Here is a 19,817-nt window from a genome sequence, read left to right as displayed (position 1 = left end):
TTAAGTCTTTTTTTTTTTAAAGCTCTTTTCACTCGCTTTATTAAAAATCCACTAGTTTTTGTATTAGTTATTTTAATCTTAAAACTTATTTTTATTTTTATTATATGATTAATAAAACAAAAATTAGATTCAAAGTTCCTGCAAATAAATGTTTATCTATATAAATAAATGAATAGATAGATAGTAATCTATATAAATATAAACTACTACTAGAAGACAGGTTCTTAAGCTTTTTTTAATTTCTCCATTCAAATTTGCCGCTCTTGACAGAATCCGTTACATTTAACTATGCAGTGCGGCCAGATCTGGTATTTAAAATGTTGCTAAAGCCTTTAGCTAAAAGCTATTAGCTATTTTTCTAAAATGTTGCTGTTATTATATAATTCTTTTAAGCTTTAATTAAGTTTTAGTTTTAAGTTTAAGTTTATATAAAAATAGTGAAAATAGTCGAAATAGTTTGACATATATTTTGTCGAATTTATTTTTTAAGGTACTTGTAGTAGAAACTTTAAATGGTTTACAAATCAAATAAAAATTGGTCTTGATATAATTTAATAATAACAAAAGCATTTTAAACTAAATAATAACAAATTTGTTTAAATCTGGCTACAAAGTAGCTGACTTGGCCGCGCTATAGCTAAAGTGCGACCATTCAATTCGTATTGTGCACGGCAAACGGTCACACTACCTGCTCGAGCATTTTGTATTTTTTAATTTTAGGCCAAGCAGCTCACAATGCAAGCGGTAAGATAAACGCCGGCTAAATTTAGCCACCATTACTCATTACCTCCTGCGTCACTGCCTGCAGATCTGGCGGGGAATGCCTGCAGGACTCCTGCTGCTGCTGCTGCTGCTCGGCGGCTTCATCCAGGATGCGGAGGCCTACGACAAGGAGATGACCGTCTATGTGGACGCCGGCAAGACGGAGTGCCTGTACCACTCGGTGCGCCAGGGCGAGACGATCGACTTTGAGTACCAGGTGATCGACGGCGGCCACGGCGACCTGGACATCAGCTTCACCCTGCTGGATCCCATTGGTCTGGTCATCGTGAGCGACTTCAAGAAGCCGGAGAACGTGCATCGGCACGAGGTGGCCAAGGAGGGCGACTATCGGTTCTGCTTCGACAACAGCTTCAGCATGTTCAACCGCAAGACGGTCTTCTTCGAGCTGATCGTGGAGCGCGAGGGCGAGGAGCTGCGCGGCGACGCCCAGTGGAGCGAGGTGGACGAACTGACGGGCCTCTCACGCGATGAGTACTACGACATGAAGGTGCAGGACATCATGGACTTCATCGGACGCATCCGGCTGCAGCTGAACAAGGCCCGCCAGCTGCAGGATGTCCTGCGCTCGCACGAGGCACGTGATCGCAACCTGGCCGAGTCCAACTTCCAGAAGGTCAACCACTGGTCCATGCTGCAGATCAGCGCCATGATCGGCGTCGGCCTCATTCAGGTCTTTATGCTGCGCAGCATCTTCGCCACCGGCGGACGGATGCACAATCTCTGGCGCAAGCTGGGCATTTGATGGAAAAGAAGGAAAACGAAAGCGAGGAGAAGCCTCTACCAAAGATGTGCGTGCCGGAGGATGCCACGAGGATGCATTTAAAGGCCAACCGGCGGCTGGAGCCCCTAGTTAGAATGTAATTTAACAGAAAAAAAACACACACAAAACACAGAAACTTGCCATCATCATATGTAGTTCGTTAGTTTCCATATACATATATATATAAATTATCACGTATTATGTAGCCGAGATTTAGTATTCCGCATATTTATAGATATGCGGGTGTGTGCTTGTGATATACCGGGTGTGTTGTGTGTGCTCCCGCGTTTGGGGCAGTGTTAAACGAAAGCAATTGTACCATTAAGCCAGGAGATGAGTTTGATATTAAACTTAAAGTTGCAGGAACCAGTGTAAAATAAGTGTTTTATTTTCTAGGGGGTTTAATCGTTGTAAATATTCTGGAACTACGATTCTTTACGATAAATTCTCTTTAAGGAAGAGTTCTGAGCTTTTCTTTATTAATTATAATTATAATAATTCGTTATAAAGAAAGCAAATCAAAATATATAATTATTTTCCAGCCATTTTCCATGTTCCTCGCCATTAAATATATTAAAAATTCACTTAAAACGTAAATCATAAGTACACTGCTATCTCTTGTTGTAAAATGATCTTCAAGATTGCCAATTGGTTAGATAAAAGTACTAGTTTACCGCCTTTTCGCTATTGTATTCCAATTATCTCTTTGAGTTGAACACGAAAACTGCATTAGGCAACTACACTGAAAAAATCTATCTGTGCTAGCGATTTAAAATTGTAATTGTAAATGCTGATGGAGTTTATTTTGTATGTTAAATTTGCCAATCGATCAGTATTAGTTTTGTTTAGTGGACATATTGGACGTTTTTATGGTTCTGCATTTGAATTTCTTTAAAGATTTTATAGACAAATGGGATATGCACTTGTCAATCGTTATAACTTGGGCTTTTTTTAAGGAATATAATCTTCTCATGAAAAAACCAACGGTTTTCATAACATAAGGTCCTATATTTAAGTATTTAAAAAGTTTATTGAACAGTTTTATTCTTTTAAACAGCATCTTTATGAGTTTATTAATGATCCTCCACCATTATTCATTTTAAACTGAACCCCATTTTAAGATCCTCTAGAGTCTAGACAATCGTTGGTAAACTAAATGGCTAGCACATCCACTTGATTACGGGCATTTTCTTTAGAAACAAGGGAATCTCCATAGGATTCCATAGAATATACCTTCCTTCCCAGGTTCCTTCACCCGGAATCCATTCAAAATCGATGCGCTCACCAAGATCCAATAGGCAATCGTGGGTTTTTCGAACAGTTTTTCAATCGTTTAATGGCTAATAAAAAAAAAATGGTTAGCAGATCCGCATTATTACTAGCATGGAGTTGTTTATTGACATTATTCCGCTGGAAACTAGCTTGCAACATGGGGCAGTGGCAGTGGATCCGCGCGGCCAGGGGCGTCTCCTGGTTGTGTGTAGGGGGTTGTAGAGGGGGGTAGGAGTATCTAGCTTAGCCTAGGCGGCCTTGTTCAGGCGCTTCTGGCGCTCCAGCAGCCGGCGCTCCCGCTCGAACTCCTTCATGCGGAGCACGTAGTCCTCGTACTCGCAGGTGAGGTACTCGTGCTTCTGGTGGGCGCACTTGTACACGAACGGGAAGGTGTCCGTGCGGCAGGCCTGGTAGGCGATGGCCAAATGGGCGCAGTAGTCGCGGGCGTCCAGCGGCAGCTTGGCGGACTCCATCTCCTCCTGGGTGGCGACCATCACGCGCTCCTTGCGCGATTCGAAGCCCAGCATTGGGTCAAAGGTGGTCACCACATCGGGCCCGGGCATCACGTCCGGCTTCAGGTAGTGCGTCAGCGCGTTGCCCATCCTGCGGTTGGGGGAAAAGCGTTTTAGTGGCCTCGCAAATCATCGCAAAAGCGCCCTGTTTTAATTACGTAAAATGTTTTTCTTCGATTTCGGTTGCGGCGCAGCTGTCAAAGTCTTCTTCTTCCTGCCCCCCGTTGTTGTTGTTGCAAGTGACAGCTGCTGGCCAGGGTTGCCAGCTCGCGGTGCGCCGGTGTTTTACAGCACTGTACGAAAAACAGCTGGAGGTTGCAAATTGCCGTTTGACGTGTATTATTTTGAAAACGAAACTTGTAAGGAAAAGCTATGGAGTTTTTAAATATCATCTCTATATGAAAAACATTTTTAATCCATCGGAAAAACTTCTAAACTCTTTAGAAAAAGTGCTTAAATATCTTAAACTGCTAAAAAAAAATAACCATAGATGTGCGGAATTCTATAAAAAACCGAAATTGGCGTGTAAATTGTGAAAACAAATCCTATTAATGGTATGTAAAACATATTTAATGCTGCATTAATAATTGTAAATTGAAATATAAAGTTTAAACTTTTTAAAATTTAGAAAAGTTCTCCCTGATTATCGCATAAATATAAACATAAAATGTATTTCTGAAATTGATCAAGTTTCTCAGAGAGATTATTTATCAGTTTATAGTTCAAAATGTAACTTTAAATCCATAATTTCTTGACATATAGAAAACGATCATTCAAGTTCATTAAAAACCAAGCGGTTAATAAGAAAATCCTACACTTTTAAGATTCAAATACAAGGACCTTCGCCTACCAACACTGTATCTCCTGCCAGCTGAGAGTCCTCTCTCGCAGGAAGCGGCAAGAAGCAGAGAGAGAGAGAGCCGAAAGTTTCAGTTCTCTCGTTCCCATTGTACCGTTGCGTTGTCGTTCGGTGTGTGTTTTTTTTTGCGTGAAAGTGACAAAAGCAAATGACAAATGGCAAAAACAAAGCGCACTAAAAACGCCAGACGATGCTCGTCGAAATAGTTAATTCCTAGTTGTTAGTTCATATTTCGTTTAATAACCGCTGTGCAATATAAATCATTAGCCAAAAAGGAGAGAGAACGAAGAAGAGAGAGAGAGAGAGAGCAATACGTTGTAACGGTAGACGGTAACGGTAACGGTAGCGGAGCACTAGAAATATATAGAAAATATCGATTGGAGCCCTGGATCTAACGGCAAATCGGGCCAAAATGGTGGGCCTGCTCAATCCGCTCAAGTACGGCGACCACTTCTACGAGCTGTACACGAACAGCACGCGCAGGTAATCCCCGCCAGCATCTGGATATCTACATGTCCCGGAGCCTCCTTTCCTTTCTGCTTTCCACTTTCTCCCTCCCAACCCCTTGCATCCCCCCGTACAGCCCATCCACCCGGGGTGGAAAAATCGATCGCTGCACTCGGCTTCGGGCTTCCAATCTGGGTCTTCAACCCCTACGCATTCGCATTCACATTCATTCGCTCTCTCCGATGTCGTTTTGCACCCCCCCGGTTTTTTGGGGGTTGAAACGGGCGGAAGTGGACAGTCCTGCGCCGCACAGCTGAGCGGTGCTCAAAATCAGCTGATTGTCGAGAGCGCCGCGACCTGCATTAACCCACTGACGGCCCTCGGGGGTGGCGGTTGCAGTGTTCGGAATGTCACCCCTCGTACCGCCAAAAAACCTACTTTCAAGGAGAACCCATATCAAAGCGGGCTATTATAGTGAAACTATATCTTTCTCAAAATTAAAAGATAATGCACTTAATTTTTACTATAAACTAGTCAATTTTTATCTAAGTTATGGGTTAAAGTTAAATTAAAAAATATTCGAATGTACCATAATTTTTTAAGTTCCTTTCAAGGACTACAAGTTAGGTAAATCTAAATTTATAGATGAAAAATATCCGGAAAAACGAGATAATCAATTTTAAATCTAATACAACCAAAATTACTAACAAATTTAGGCTTAAAATGACCTTTATGGAAAAAAATGTCTTGTCACCGTTTTACAAAAAGGTTTTCCTAAAAAATTTTTAAAATGAAAAAATCAATTTTAGAAAATTACAATTGGGCGTAAACCTCTAACCCCACTGAAACCTTGGGGTGAAGGTGACTTGACAGGCGGAAAAGGTTTTAATCGAACACCTGGACACCACTTAGTTGGCAAAATACCGACACGGTTCTAGAAAATCGATTTAGCTAAAGTTTTTAATTGTCTTCCACCTTCTATGGGTGAAAATGTACATGTTATTTGATTACTGTAAAATTGGTCTTGCATTTTACACAAAAATTAGAAGAGCTTAAAGTGAATATTAACATAAAAGTTATAAAAAACTTAAATTATTAATAATTTTTTAATTTAATTTTAATTTTGTAATTTACCATCATTGTTTTAAAAATCAGAAAAGGGACATTTTAAAAAAGTCTGATATTTTTATAAAACCAAAATGAAATACAATATATTTTTTTTAATTAATACATTTAAGAAATAAAATCAAGGTTTAATGACATGTTTTATATATTTTACAATCGTTAATTGATCTTTTTATTGGTCAGACTTAATCCTAAAATCTGGTAAATATAATGTAATAATTAAATTTCGATTTTTTTTTACTATAAATCCTTCTCACAATTGCGCATTATTTATGCAGGGCAAGTAGGGTCTGAATAATTGATATCTCCACCCCCTCACTTTCGCAGCAGTTTGCAAACTTTGGAGCCCGTAATTGGCGCTCTGCGGGAATCGCGCAAGTTGGGGGGCCGCCATTTGGAAAGTGGCAAGCAGTATTCGAAACCACCTGTCAGCTGCAGGACACGAAGTTCCGGATGCACACGGGCCTAGGATAGCATATTGGGTACACACATCTTAAAGCTTGCACCTTTCGCTGGCCGATGGGATACGTGTGCAATACCAATACCCCAACTGGCGTCCAAAAATAGCGACCAGCATCCTGCACAAAAGCTTCCAAGCCGATAAGAGCCACTAAAGAGCAAAAAGCTTCCCGTGGCCAACAAAAACAAAATGCAAATTCTTCCCAGGTCCTCGACATATTAAGCTTGTTTGCGTTCTCAGTTAGTTGGAATGCGTTTTTGATTTATGACCTGTAGTTCGAGTAGTGTCCCATAAATTGTTTTTTTTTTCCAGAAATGTTTTTCCTGTAAGTCAAGTACAGTACTCTCTGTAAGTAGGATTGAAGTGATCAGTGAACTATAAGATATATGCTTCGGGTTCTAAGGGATTCTAAAGTATGAAATACTAATATTTTACCTCCAAAATAATATTATTTTAAATTTTAATACATATATTACATATAAACGTGGTAAATCAACTAGTTGTTTTACATATATTTAAAACACCTGTTATTAAGTTAAATCCGCAGTATATAAATATATAAAGATACCAAAGTTCAAAGGTTAAGCTAAAAACCTTTTTTTTAAGTGTTAGCGTGGGAGTTAATGGGTACACATTTTTTTAAATTTTAAAATAAAATCTTATTTTAGTACTGGTAATATTTAATAATAATTTTAATTTAATGGTACCATGTTTTTAAAACATCTATAATATAGTAATTTATATTTTAAAAGGATTTTTTTTAAGTTAGGAAAGCAATTGTGGAAAATTTTGGGTTTTAGTATACCTACAAAAATACTACACAAAAAAAAATTGTATTTTGTTTGTTATTTATTTTATCTTTAAGAAATATTTTTACAAGAGGTATACAAAATCGGTTTCTAAATTTAAAGTTAGTCAACTAAGCTGAAATAATTTTGAACTATTAAACTATAATTAATATTATTAAATTGAGGAATTAAAAATTTTTTTTTACTATTTTCTAACATATAATTTAAATTCTCTTTCAGAAAAATGCAGCACGATCGCAAGGTGTTAACGAAGCGCAAAAGTCGGAAGGACAAATCGGCGGCGGCGATGGCCGCGGCAGCAGCGGCGGCGGTTCTGGAGGGGAATGCGGGCGCCGGCGGCCTGGTGAATCCCCTGGATCCGCCCCTGGTCAAGGAGCAGCTGATGATCCTGCCCTCGTTTCCGGTGGCGCACATCGAGCTCGATCCGAATGCCTCCAAGTTTGCGGTCTTCTCGGCGATTCGCTCCACGGTGCTGGAGGCGGAGACCCGGTACTCGCTGTTCCAGGAGGGCGGCGGAGCGGCAGGAGGAGCTGCCGGCGGATCGGCCTCCGGATCTTCGGTGAAGAAGTGGAGCAACAGCCCAAATCCATCCTGCTGCATGATGTGCGCCCACAGCTGCATGGTTAGCAACATACTGGACTGCCCCTGCCACGCCCATTTGGGGATGCACGGGGCAGCTGGACCGCTGGGAAATCCCGTTCATGGTGCGCCCGTCGGCGTGATTGTCGAGGGACGAGCTCAGGCAGCGGTGCCCGTGGTGGTGGGCGGCGGCGGCGGCGGAGGACCTGGGCTGCCGGCGGAGAAGCGACCACGACGGGATAGCGCCAATAGCGATGCCGATTCGGATACGGAGGAGCCCGCCGAACGGGAGCCCGTCTATGCCACCGTGCCCCTGATTGTGGGCGCCGGACTGCGCAGCCTGTTCGAGCTGATCGCCGATGCCCGGCACGTCCATCCGCTGCTGTGCACCAAGGCACTGAAGGCCCTGCTGGACGTCATCCAAGGTCAGCAGCCGGAGAGCTTCAAGCTGGAGCCCGAGGAGCTGATCAATCCACTGTACGATCTCCTACTGGATCTGGCCACCATGCCGGCGGCCCTCAATTCGGCCACCGGTGCGGAGGCCAACTGGTCGGCCATGGCCTGCGCCGCCCTCCTGGGACTCTGCATCGCCCGCGGCGACACCGGCAAGATGCTCAAGGCCATCGCCGCCATGCTGATGACGCCGCGCCAGCTCTCCGCCCAGATTGTCCAGCTGCCGGTCGTCCTGGCCACGCTCCAGCACACGGTGGTCAGTGCCGCCCTGAACAAACCCACCAGGCCGGACTTCCACAGCCACGGGGTGCCGCACAATTCACTGATCGATGAGGTGAGTCTTAAAACATTTAAAAAAAAATGAAAGAATCTATAAATAGATTTTTTCAAATGGTATTTCTTATTTGAAATATTTAAATATATGTATAATACAATATTTACATTTATATAGTTTGATAAACGAAAAAGTTTTATTTTTTTTTAATATTTGCACTAAAAAAAAAAAGGAAGAATCTTTAAATAGATTTTTTTTAATGGGATTTTTTATTTGAGATATTTAAATATATTTATAATATTTATAATAACATAATAGTTAAATTTCAATATCTTGATAAACGAAAATGTCGAATTTTTTAAAAATATTTATATATTTTCTGGGATTTGAACACAGACCCAAATAGCTTTGTAAAGGGGCAATTTCTCAATGTCATGCTAACTTTCGACTAAGTTAACCTAATGAATATCGTGAGTATATATCTGACTGAAAACAGTCTAATCTATGGACAAACCAAAACTAAGAAAAAAAAGTTTGTTTACTCTGGCTTTTCAAAATTGTTAGACCGAATTTCGAATTTAATCGTGTTTGTATTTCTCTGAAAGAAGTATATAAATTCCTATTTTATGAACATTTTTAAGAACTAGTTTAGTCTCTAAGATTCCCATTAGAGTTTATTAAATTTTATTTAATCTCTAATTTAAAACCCCTTTTTTCCAGTTCCCCCTGAAGCTGCCCCCCCTGAGCACGGGTGCGCCCATCACCTCGCCGGCGATGGCCTGCGATGGAGTGTTTGTGTACCTGCTCTACGGTGGAACCCTGCTGAAGATCGGCACCGGATTCGGGGGCTCCTACAAGGGACATGTCTATGCCCAGAACGAGGACTTCAGCCACGAGCGGAGCGCCTGGCTGGGCTACAGTGGCGGGCAGCTCTACTTCCGGCGCACCTGTCGCCGCAGCGCCGGCGACCAGCTGCAAATGGTGGGCCTGGACACGCTGGCCATCAAGGCGATGAGCCCGCTGAGCATGCTGCACATGCGCGAAGGACTCAACTACGTGCTCTTTACCGATGACGACTCACTGCACGCCATCTGCAGCAACCGCGATGTGAGTGTTGGTATTTTAGATTTAAAAGCCTTGAAACAAGCAACTTTTGGGTAGAAAAGAATGTCAGAGAAAAATTTCCTGGCTAGGGAAATAAATTTAAAACAGATTTACGCGAATTCTTGAGTTAAGGGTAGCACAAGTTAACCGCTTAACAGAATGTAATAAAATTCTTAAGAAATATTTCTAGGAAATTTTTATTTGGCTAGGGAAATAAATTAAAAAAAAAAATTACGCGAATTCTTGAGCTTTGTGTAACAAACATTAACCGGTTAATAAAATGTAATAAAATTCTTAAGAAACATTTCAATAATTAAATAAAATGGATAAAAATAATAAGAATAATATTTAATACTATTTTTAAATACTAATTTTTAAAATATTTTATAATCCAATTGTTTTTGGTACTCCCTAATATTTTAAATATTTGATCGTTTTTAATATTGATAAAGTGATAAGTGATAAGAAAATCTCCAGAGGTTTTATACCTCCAAGGAAGCAAAATTATGATTTTTTTAATATATTTTATATATAAAAAACAAAGAACACCTCTTATAATTTTTAACCTCTCTCTAGCTTTATAATAAACGAGTATTTTCTTTCATTTCCCTTAGGACACGCTGGTGGTGAAGAAACTGAATCTGTACCACAATAGCTACAACATTGACCCGCCGCCCTTCGAGCTGCCGCTGCAGTTGGCCCGCAAGAAGTTCCGCACGCTGGGCTACGCGGCCTTCGAGGACGAGCTGCTCAACCAGTACCAGATCCAGCGCATCCAGTCGGCCCACAACAGCTTCGAGCCGAAGCTGCCGGCTCCCTGCCGCGATGCGGACGTGGATGTGATGGGCATGGCCTGCGGCAAGGAGTTCGGCCTGGTGAGGGCCAGCAATGGAAGGGTCTATTACTACGGCAAGTCGGCGGCACTGGGACTCAAGTGCGTGGGTCGCACGCCCACGCTGAAGCTCACCGAGCTGGTCATCTCCAAGGCGGCCAATATAGTCCATGTGGCCGTGGGACACGACGGCATCCATGCCCTCTTGGTCAACGACGACGGCACCGTTTTCTTTGCGGGCACAGCCCGTCGGGGCGAGGATGGCGATAGCAGCAAGAACCGGCGACAACCGAAGGCTGTGAAGCCCAAGAAAATGACCAAGATCGATGGCCATGTGGTGGTGCATGCCGCCTGCAACAATGGAACCTCCGCCTTTGTCACCAAAACCGGGAAGCTGATCATGTACGGCAAGGATACGGCGCACTGCGATGCCATGGGCTTCGTCAGCGAGCTGCTGGACCAGCATGTGACCAAGGTGGCCCTGGGCAAGGCCCATTGCGTGGCCCTCAATGCGAAGGGGCAGCTCTTCTCGTTCGGGCTGAACAACAAGGGCCAGTGCGGCAGGATATTCAACAAGCTGCAGCCGGTGAAGGATGTGCCCCCATTTGCCTCATCCTCGACGGCCGCCGCCTGTTTTGCATCCCTGCTGCCGCTGGACAAGCGCCTCAAGCTGGACTTCTCGACGCTCTGCGACTACGACGACCACAATCTGGTGCAGGGCCAGTGCCGGGTGTGCGTCATCTGTCGCGAGTGCACCGGCTACAACGTGAGCTGCGTCTCGGCCCTGAATGTCCCGCTGGACCAGCGACTGGCGGGCAGCATCTGTCCCTGCGGCCACGGCGATGCGGGCTGCGCCAAGTGCGGCCTGTGCGCCGCCTGCATTGCCCTCCAGGATAGCGATGGTGAGTGGATAAGTGGCTAGACTAAAGTAAAATCTATATGTGCATGAATATTTCTGGTTATATCGTTTTTACATGAAAAACTCTTTTCCTTAAGCATATCAAATTTACTTGGCCGCATATCAACTTAAGGCTTAGTACTTAACCCAACAAAATGTCGTCCAAAACAAAAAACTTCATATGAAAAACAACGTCAAAAAATGTTGTTTCATATGAAGTTTTTGTTTTTGACGACTTTTTGTTGGGTTGAGTACTAGACCTAAAATTGAAAAAAAAATAAAAAAAAGGATGTCACCGTAAAATCGATAAGTGCATGTACATTTCTGGTTATATAGTTTTTAAATGAAATACTCTTTTTTTGAGCATATAAAATTTACCTGGCCGCATATCAATTTAAAATTGAAAAAATAAAAAAAAACATGTCACCGTAAAATTGATATACACATGTAAATTTCTGGTTATATCGCATATCGTTTTTACATGAACTACTCTGTTCGAGCATATCAAATTTACCTGGCAGCATATCAATTTAAAATTGATAAAATGAAAAAAAGCATGTCAACGTAAAATCGATATGTGCATGTCAATTTCTGGTTATGCAATACGCATTTCGTTTTTACATAAAGTACTCTTTTCGAGCATATCACATTTACATACCTGACCGCGTATCCATTTAAAATTAATATTACATAGTTTAATTTTTTCTTGGGTGTATATATATATAATCTAAATCCATATCCAATTTTCCCCCTGCAGAAGCCAAGACGGAACTGAAGCCGCCTCCCAGTGACGTCCAGCAGCGCCAGCAGCGCTCCAAGACGCTGATCATGCGGCGCAAGGAGCGCAAGGGTGAACTGGAGACAGGAGCCGCCGGCGGAGGAGCTGCCACGCCCACGGACCTGGACAAGGATCCGCCGCGGGTGGCTCCACTGGCGCCGCAGCTGCTGCAGCTCACGAGCTCCTCGCCGGTGGTCCAGGTGGCCTGTGGCCTGCACCACACGGTGGTGCTCACCCTGGCCGGCGAGGTCTACACCTTTGGGAGCAACCAGTACGGCCAGCTGGGCAGCGGAGATCTGCAGCCGGTGAGCGGACCGGTGCGCGTCCAGGTGGCCGGCGCCATCAGCCAAGTGGCCGCCGGGAGCAATCACACCGTGCTGCTGACTTCTAAGGGAATGGTGTACACTTTCGGCAACTACCAGAAGGGACAACTGGGACGACTGCCCAGTGATTATGGCATAAAGCCACCGCCTCAGGAGGACGACTCGCCGGTGGGAGCAGGATCGGATGGGGCAGCAGGAGGAGGAGGAGGCGGCGGATCGCCAACTGTTGCGCCCGTGGGAATGCCCGGACCGGAGCGACCCCAATCCCCGATGGCCGCCGTTCAGCCAAGCGGCTCCAAGGAGATCCCACCGCCGCTGATGCCGGTGCTCACCCAGCGCCAGAAGTTCCTGTGGAACTGCTCGCCCGGAGCCGTCTTGTAAGGGATAATATGGGGGATAATATAGGGGATAATATAGGGGATAATATAGGGATTGATATATTATTATTATTATTTATTATATTATTCACTTAATTTATTTTTTCATTATTTTATCTATTCATAGTTTATTCATTAGTTTAACTGATTTAGTTAGAAATTATGTGAGATCTACTAGTTTAAATTAGGATGATATTGGGGATAATATATTATTATTTTTATATTATTATTTCATTTTAATTTTGTATTATTTTATATTTATGATTTAGTTAGAAATTATGTGAGATCTACTAGTTTATATCAGGATGATGTTGAATCAAAGATATCTATTAATTGATTACTAATATATCATTTATATTATATATCTTGATTTTTAGATAGGGGTGTATATAAGAAGAGATTTTAGAGTTAGTTTGACAAAACTCTGCAGCTTCGTTTAATTATATTTTATTATTATTTATATACTATTATATACTAATGAACATCTCTCACTTTTTCCAGTGGCCTGGGTCCCTGCTATGGCAAAAAGGTGACCTGGATAGGAGCCAATGGCGATCAGACCTTTATCAAGATTGACGAATCCCTGATTACGGCACAAATGCTGCCCAAGATGCATGTGGTGGCCAACAAGAAGACGATATGTAAGTGTTTCAAAGAAACTATATAGTATATATAACTAAAATCCCCCATTTATCCTGGAACAGTGCTCATTCCCAGCATTCCGCTGTCCTTCCACACGCTCTCCATAAATCGACGGGATGGCAGTTGCACTGCCCACTATCGCGGACAAACGAACTTCGTGAAGCTGATGCAGGCCCAGCCGGAGCAACTGCAGCCGGAGATTAACTCCAATCTGGATGTGGCTGTCACTCCGGTGGCGGATTCACCCGCACATGCCTCCTCGTCCTCGTCCTCGCTGCTGACCGCCTTGACGGGCACAGCCACCGCGGGAGTTCCAATCAACGAGCAGATGTCGAGGAGCATGCACGAAGCTCGCAATCAGATCTTCGAGGAGCAGCCGACTGCGGCGCCGCCGGAGGTGGGATCATCCGCTGCAGCGGCAGCAGGTGGAGGAGGAGGAGCTGGAGTGGGAGGATCAGGAGGAGCAGCTCCTGGAACTCCGGGCTCCGGATCAGCGGTGGCTGGGGGCTCTGTGCCACGAGCACGACGCAGTGGTGGGAAGCAGGGAGCCAGCTCCCCGGAAGCCATTCCATCGCCACCCCAACTGGCCTTCACCATGGACCCCACCTACAATGTCCTGTGGGTCTTCGATGGAGCTGCCCGGAAGCTGCGGTGCCACAATGTCGTGGCCAGTGACATCAACGAAAGCGATGCGGTGGGTTGAAGAATTTATTATAATATATAGTTACATTTTTTTTGATTATTTTTTAATTAGAAATTATGTGTGTTCCACTGGGTTATACCACTAGTTTATATCGAAGAGATCTATTAGACTTTGTTTGCCAAAATTCCTCGGTTTCGTAGCCTTTTAATGTAGTTATTTTTTATATTTTAACTTTCCTAGTGCTACAATATAGTCTTATAGTTAGGGCACTAATCAAATAAGTTGCTACAAAACAAAATTACAAGTATTAAATATTGTATGATATTCCTTATTAAGTTAAATTTACATTAATTAATGTTGAATGTGTAATTTAAAATTTTTATATGTGATATTAGATGTATTTATTAATTCATTTATATTAATTGATGTATATTTCTTCTTTATTTGGTTTTACCTACTATATGTTAAATTAACATAAATTCATGTTGAATTTGTACCTTTAAATTTGTATACATGTTATTAGTTAATTTATTTATTAATTCATTTATATTTCGTTTTGGTTTTACCTACTTTATGATATTCCTTATTAAGTTAAATTAAAATAAATTAATCCGGAATTTGTATATTTAAATTTGTAATATTTCTATATGTGTTATTAGATTGTTTATTTATTTATTTTAAATATTTATTAATTTATTTAAGCTTTCTCTCAGTATATTTATTAATTTATTTTTAACGCTACTTCTACCTTAACTTGGTTAGTTCTACATAGCCTATAACATATATCCTATAACTCATGCATATTATAATCGTTATGAATCCCCTCCAGAACTCGGCCACCTACCGATCGCTGCTCTCGCCGGAACTCTCGCTGCCGGATCGCGTGGACTCGCGGGTGGCGCGGTCGCAGGCCTCCCTCAATCTGCTCGCCTGCCTGGACATCCTGACCTCCGCCCAGGACAACATACCCGGCTGCTTCGAGCAGCCGCTGCTCAAGCAGACGCAGCAGACGGCGGAGACGCAGGCGGGCGAGTTCCAGGTGGTCAGCCGGTTCGACAACTTCGGCGGCGGCTGGGGCTACTCCGGCCACAGTGTGGAGGCCATACGCTTCTCCGCCGACACGGACATCGTGATCTGTGGCTTCGGGATGTTCGGCGGACGTGGCGAGTACAGCTGCAAGCTGAAGCTCTTCGACCTGGGCGGCGATGGCGGTGGCTACGAGAAGGAGGGCATCCTGATCAGCGAAACCAAGGAGGTGCCGTACGAGTGTGGCGCCCGGAGCAAGCACCACATCCTCCTGCCCAAGCCGGTGAGTGCGGTGGCCGGGCGATGGTATCTGGTGTGGGCCCGCATCGCCGGACCCTCCTCCGACTGCGGCTCCTGCGGCCAGGCCTCCGTGACCACCGAGGACCAGGTGGTCTTCTCCTTCAAGTCCAGCAAGAAGGCCAACAACGGCACCGACGTCAACTCCGGCCAGATACCCGCCATCCTGTACCGCCTGGTCACCCAGGACTGCAAACAGACGCCCACCCAGATGGACGCCGATCCCGTCCAGCGGATCTCGCGGGCCTTCGCCAACAGCGTGAGCCGCGAGTGCTTCGAGAGCCTGGTGGTGCTGCTCAGCTGGTCCTGGGACTGCTTCAAGCTGCAGCTGCGCGAGGAGCGGGATCGCTCGCGGCCTCTCCAGCTGCAGCAGTCGCTGCAGTACCTCGGCTATGTGATCAAGTCCTGTCTGCGCCTGCTGCGCAAGTACACGAATGAGATCTACCCGCAGAGGAGCTCCTCCTCCTCCTCCGGCGGCTCCTCCAATGCCGCCCATGGCAGTGGCCTTGGCACCTCGGCCAAGATGATCCAGTCGAAGGCGAACAAGGACAAGAATGCACCGCGTGTGGTGGGCAATGGAGCCGTGATGGCCAAGTACTTTGGCGACCCCTCGCCGTCGGTGGCTCCGGCGATGATCAGCAGCGGCGGCAGCGGCGGAGCTCCGTCCACATCCGCCTCGGCTGCGGTGGCCGCCGGGAGCAGCGGAACTCCCGTCACCCGGAAGACCAACATGGAGAACATCCAGTTGGCCGAGTGCATCGGCAATGTAAGGGCCCTGCTCATCGGCATCTTTTGTGATGACATATTCAAGGACATCGCCACGGATGAGGGTGAGTAAGGGAAACCGGGAAAACAAAAAGAAAAAATTCATAGTTTTACCAAAAACCCAGATCCCAATTTTCACAAAAATAATTAGTTTTTTGACCATAACAATGGAAATATTGATTCAAATATGGATTGTCATACCTTTCTGAACTCGTTATTAAATTTCCAATCGATTGACATTTAAACCTGGACATTTTATTTTTTGGCCATTTTTCGCAAAAAATCATGATGTACCCCCTTACAAAAAATATGAAAAATGGCGAAAATGTTATTTTTTCAAGAAAGTACCATGGATTTATTTATTATTTCGTTATCTGTTCAAAACAGTATGTATTTTTGGTGTGGGACCATTTTTGGTCAAGTTATAGCAAAAAAAAATGTATATTTTGTCAAAAACCGAAGATAATAATACCTTGCTATAATTTGTAATCCCAAGGCTACGAACTCTCTTTGGAGATCCTGGACGAGTGCCACCTGAGCTTTGTGGCCTGCTTCGATGCCTTCTATCCGACCTCCTCGCTGAAGTGGAACTGCCTGTGCGACCTGCTGGCCCAGATGGACCGTGGTGCCCTCCACTCGCGGCTGCTCAGCGCCATTCTGGCGGGCCTCTGTTCGCCCTCGGTGAAGCTGCGGGCCACCTTCTCGCTGCTGAGTGCCGCCGGCAACGAGCGCCAGTCGATCATCAGTCCCAGCGACAATTCCGGCCTGCCCATGCTCTCCTCCACGGACGCCCATCCGTATCCGGTGCTGGTGGAGCAGATGATCTACCGGACGCAGCAGGAGAAGAGCGACTTTCTGAGCAACTCGTGGACCTTCAAGGATGTGCTCGTGCGTCTCCTAGACATCATCGCCAGTCCAATAAGATCTCGCATCGAGGCGATCTACAGCCGGAGTCTGGGCAGCTGCCTGGCTGCTGCCAAGGAAAGCGTCAATCAGGGCCTCATCGACAACTGCTGCCACCTGCTGGCCCGAGTTCTGGCCGAGATCGTTTACCAGACGGCGATGGGCGAGTACGACAAGCTGTTTATGCCACCGAGGACGCTCCACTCGACGGGCGCCCGCTTCGCCCGCTGCGATGTGAGCAGGACCTGGAATACGGGTAACTTTGGACCCGATGCCATTGCCTTTGCCGTCGATCGACCCGGAGTGGCCATAGCCGGTGCGATGGTCTACTCGGGATCGGGTAGCTATGACTATCAGCTGGAGTTGCTGTACGATAATACGGCGGATCTGCAGCCGCAGCACAAGTGGGAGACTCTGGAGTCGGTGTCGGGTAGCTACGACCAGGAGGCGGTGCACAACGATCTGGCGGAGATCAAGTTCGATCATCCGGTGCATATCAAGGAGAATGCTCGCTATGCCTTGAGGCTCTGCTCCCAGGGAGCTCGCACCTGTTCCGGTGATGCAGGAATGCCGGCGGTTCGAGGACCCTGTGGCGCCCAGTTTCACTTCTATGCCTGCGATCTGAGCTTCAATGGAACTACCCCAGCAAGGGGTCAATTGCCCTGCATCCTGTACTACAGCACGCCGGCGAAGCAGGATGGCAAGGGGGTGGAGGGTCTGCCGGGCATGGAGGAGCGCATGATGCTCCTGGGACCACATGAGGTGTCCACCAGAGACACTGCCCTCCAGATAGCCGCTGATATCACCAAGAAATGCACTGAGCTGCTGATCCTGGCCAGAAATGCCATGGCTGCCTCGTGTTCGCCATCGGACAACAGCTCGAATCACACACAGACCATCGATTCGGAGCACAACATCACGCCCATCGAGGAGCACATGGACATCAACTGGGCGAACAACTCGCGGACAGCCGCCCAGCTGCCACCGAGTGCCACCGTCGATCCGCAGCTGTCGACGGCCAGGGATCTGGGCAAGCGCATCGAGTCCTTCTCCAAGGGCCTCATGGAGACGCTCAAGTTCGACAAGCGATCCACTAATCCCTTCGAAATGGAGATCGAGATCGGGGCCACCGAAGTGGAGGAGTCGGCGGATCTCAGGAATGGCCAAAGTCAAAGCCAGAGTCAAAGTCAAAGTCAGAGTCAGAGTGTTCCCATCAATGGCAACGAGCGAACCTCCACGGACTTTGAGATCGCCGAGCAACCGGCCCAACTGACGATGCCCCTGCAGGTGCACTCCGATTCGGAGGAGGCTCCGCTGGAGGCGGCGGCTGGAGGAGGAGGAGCATCCGGAGCAGGAGAAGTACCCCTTGGCAGCCAGGTGGCGGGAGTGCAGCTGCTGGAGGTCTTCAATCTGGCCGCCTCGAACATGTTCCACACCCTCCTGCCGCTGGTCTATGCCCACATCGCCAATCTGGCCTGCAGCGATCCCAAGAGCTCCGTTCAGATTCTCGGTCTGATCAAGGAGATTCTGCCCCACATCGCTGCTTTAAATCAACTGCACGTTTCTAAGGATCAGCGGCAACCGGAGCAGCCGGCCTCCAGTTCGGGCTCCACTTCCTCCAGCAGCAGCACCACCAGCAATCATTATTGTCTGGTGGAGAGCGAGCATCCCTATCGCAGCGCCAGCATCAGTAGCTACCGCGTCGAGTTCCCGCCCTGCGTCCAGTGGCTGACCATTGAGTTCGATCCGCAGTGCGGCACCGCCCAGCTGGAGGATTACCTGCTGCTCTCGATACCCATGCGTCCAGCTTCGCAGGCGCCTCCAGTGCCCCATGTGGATGACTACCTGGAGCAGGCGGACAACAATGTGGCGGGTGCGCGACGCACCGAGGGATTGGCCAGCAGCGGAGCAGCTCCCATTTCGCACCAGCGCTCCGCCAGCGTCCAACTGACCATGGCCAGTTGCTGCCGCAGTCCGGGCGGCGGAAATGCCCCCGGATCCGCTGCGGCGCCCAGTGCCACGCCCCTGCGCAGCCAGGATCCCAACGACAGGGAGTGGATTGTGGTCAAGAAGTTTAACACGTAGGTGGAACGATTTAGGCAATTTCTCTGCCGCTGCGCTGCCAGCGTTGCGACGCTCACGTATGCTGTAGAGCAGAAAAAAGTCACTGATTTAGTAATTAATCTGTTACCTAACTAACTATTTATACCTTTGTTTTAGCGCCTCCACCTGGCTGCACAACGTCCTCATCCTGCCCGGCAACTGTGTGGAGTTCTCGCTGGAAACGGCCTCACTTTATGCCCAGGATCCGCACAACAATCGCTATGGCTTCAAGTGCCTGGTGGTGGGCTATGACAATCCCACTTCGGTGAGTCTTGGCTGGAGTCCCTTGCCGTCTCTTTCTAATCCATGTCGTTCCCTCTCTCGCTCAGATCAATGCCAGCAACTCGTGTCTGATACGCTTGGAACAGGAGTTGGCCTACCTGGGCGGCATGTGCAGTGCCAATCTGATGAAGAAGGAGCTCAATCTGCCAGGTGAGAGTACTAGAAGATTGTTCTCTAAGATTCCTATTTATCTATTTTATTTTCTACATTAGATGACAAGGTCGTGGAGGACATGAGCGGCATTGAGGAGACCATCAACGCCCACCACACCCTGCTCTCCAAGGGATTCGCCCTATCCGAACCCCAGTTGACCGTGCATCAGGCCCTGGAATCGTATCTACCCATTGGGTGAGTTTTTCAAAACATTTTTTATAATATTACAATAATATAATCCTGTACTTTTGATGAAATAAATTATCAAAAGTGTAATATTTGAGAATCCTATTAATAGAGTGGATTCCTATAAATAAGTTGAGTTTTTAAATAATCCGTTATCAATATAAAATATTCA

The 19,817-nt window shown here is 46.0% G+C and overlaps 3 protein-coding genes across 3 annotated transcripts in view; 2 read left to right on the top strand and 1 right to left on the bottom strand.

Annotated features, from left to right (window-relative positions):
* Positions 1 to 661: 661 nt before the first annotated feature.
* Positions 662 to 1,923, top strand: opm (opossum). Its single transcript, XM_017137157.3, has 2 exons — positions 662 to 744; positions 809 to 1,923. Exons 1-2 carry the CDS (start codon positions 736 to 738, stop codon positions 1,523 to 1,525), a joined length of 726 nt encoding a protein of 241 aa, XP_016992646.2. The 5' UTR covers positions 662 to 735; the 3' UTR covers positions 1,526 to 1,923.
* Positions 1,924 to 2,901: 978 nt separating this feature from the next.
* ND-B18 (NADH dehydrogenase (ubiquinone) B18 subunit) lies at positions 2,902 to 3,666 on the bottom strand. Its single transcript, XM_017137159.3, has 2 exons — positions 3,486 to 3,666; positions 2,902 to 3,418 (listed from the first exon to the last, which is right to left on the bottom strand). The coding sequence occupies exon 2, from the start codon at positions 3,415 to 3,417 to the stop codon at positions 3,064 to 3,066; it is 354 nt and encodes a 117-aa protein (XP_016992648.2). The 5' UTR covers position 3,418; positions 3,486 to 3,666; the 3' UTR covers positions 2,902 to 3,063.
* Positions 3,667 to 4,257: 591 nt separating this feature from the next.
* hiw (MYC binding protein highwire) overlaps positions 4,258 to 19,817 on the top strand; it is a 56,421-nt gene continuing 40,861 nt past the window's right edge. The window contains exons 1-12 of the mRNA XM_070219172.1: positions 4,258 to 4,669; positions 7,247 to 8,393; positions 9,054 to 9,440; positions 10,052 to 11,171; positions 11,925 to 12,645; positions 13,147 to 13,286; positions 13,350 to 13,981; positions 14,760 to 16,083; positions 16,515 to 19,002; positions 19,142 to 19,289; positions 19,354 to 19,456; positions 19,519 to 19,654. Coding sequence (XP_070075273.1) covers positions 4,599 to 4,669; positions 7,247 to 8,393; positions 9,054 to 9,440; positions 10,052 to 11,171; positions 11,925 to 12,645; positions 13,147 to 13,286; positions 13,350 to 13,981; positions 14,760 to 16,083; positions 16,515 to 19,002; positions 19,142 to 19,289; positions 19,354 to 19,456; positions 19,519 to 19,654 — 8,417 coding nt within the window. The 5' untranslated portion in view covers positions 4,258 to 4,598. The remainder of the gene's footprint in view (positions 4,670 to 7,246; positions 8,394 to 9,053; positions 9,441 to 10,051; positions 11,172 to 11,924; positions 12,646 to 13,146; positions 13,287 to 13,349; positions 13,982 to 14,759; positions 16,084 to 16,514; positions 19,003 to 19,141; positions 19,290 to 19,353; positions 19,457 to 19,518; positions 19,655 to 19,817) is intronic.

This window comes from Drosophila takahashii, chromosome X, assembly GCF_030179915.1.
Source record: "Drosophila takahashii strain IR98-3 E-12201 chromosome X, DtakHiC1v2, whole genome shotgun sequence".
Lineage (NCBI taxonomy): Eukaryota > Metazoa > Arthropoda > Insecta > Diptera > Drosophilidae > Drosophila > Drosophila takahashii.
The sequence above is the reverse complement of the archived record's forward strand: the minus strand, read 5'-3'. Positions and strand labels throughout refer to the sequence as shown.

Coding starts and splice junctions, on each gene's coding strand:
- ND-B18 (XM_017137159.3), bottom strand. CDS start 3,417: ATGGGCAACGCGCTGACGCACTACCTGAAGCCGGACGTGATGCCCGGG.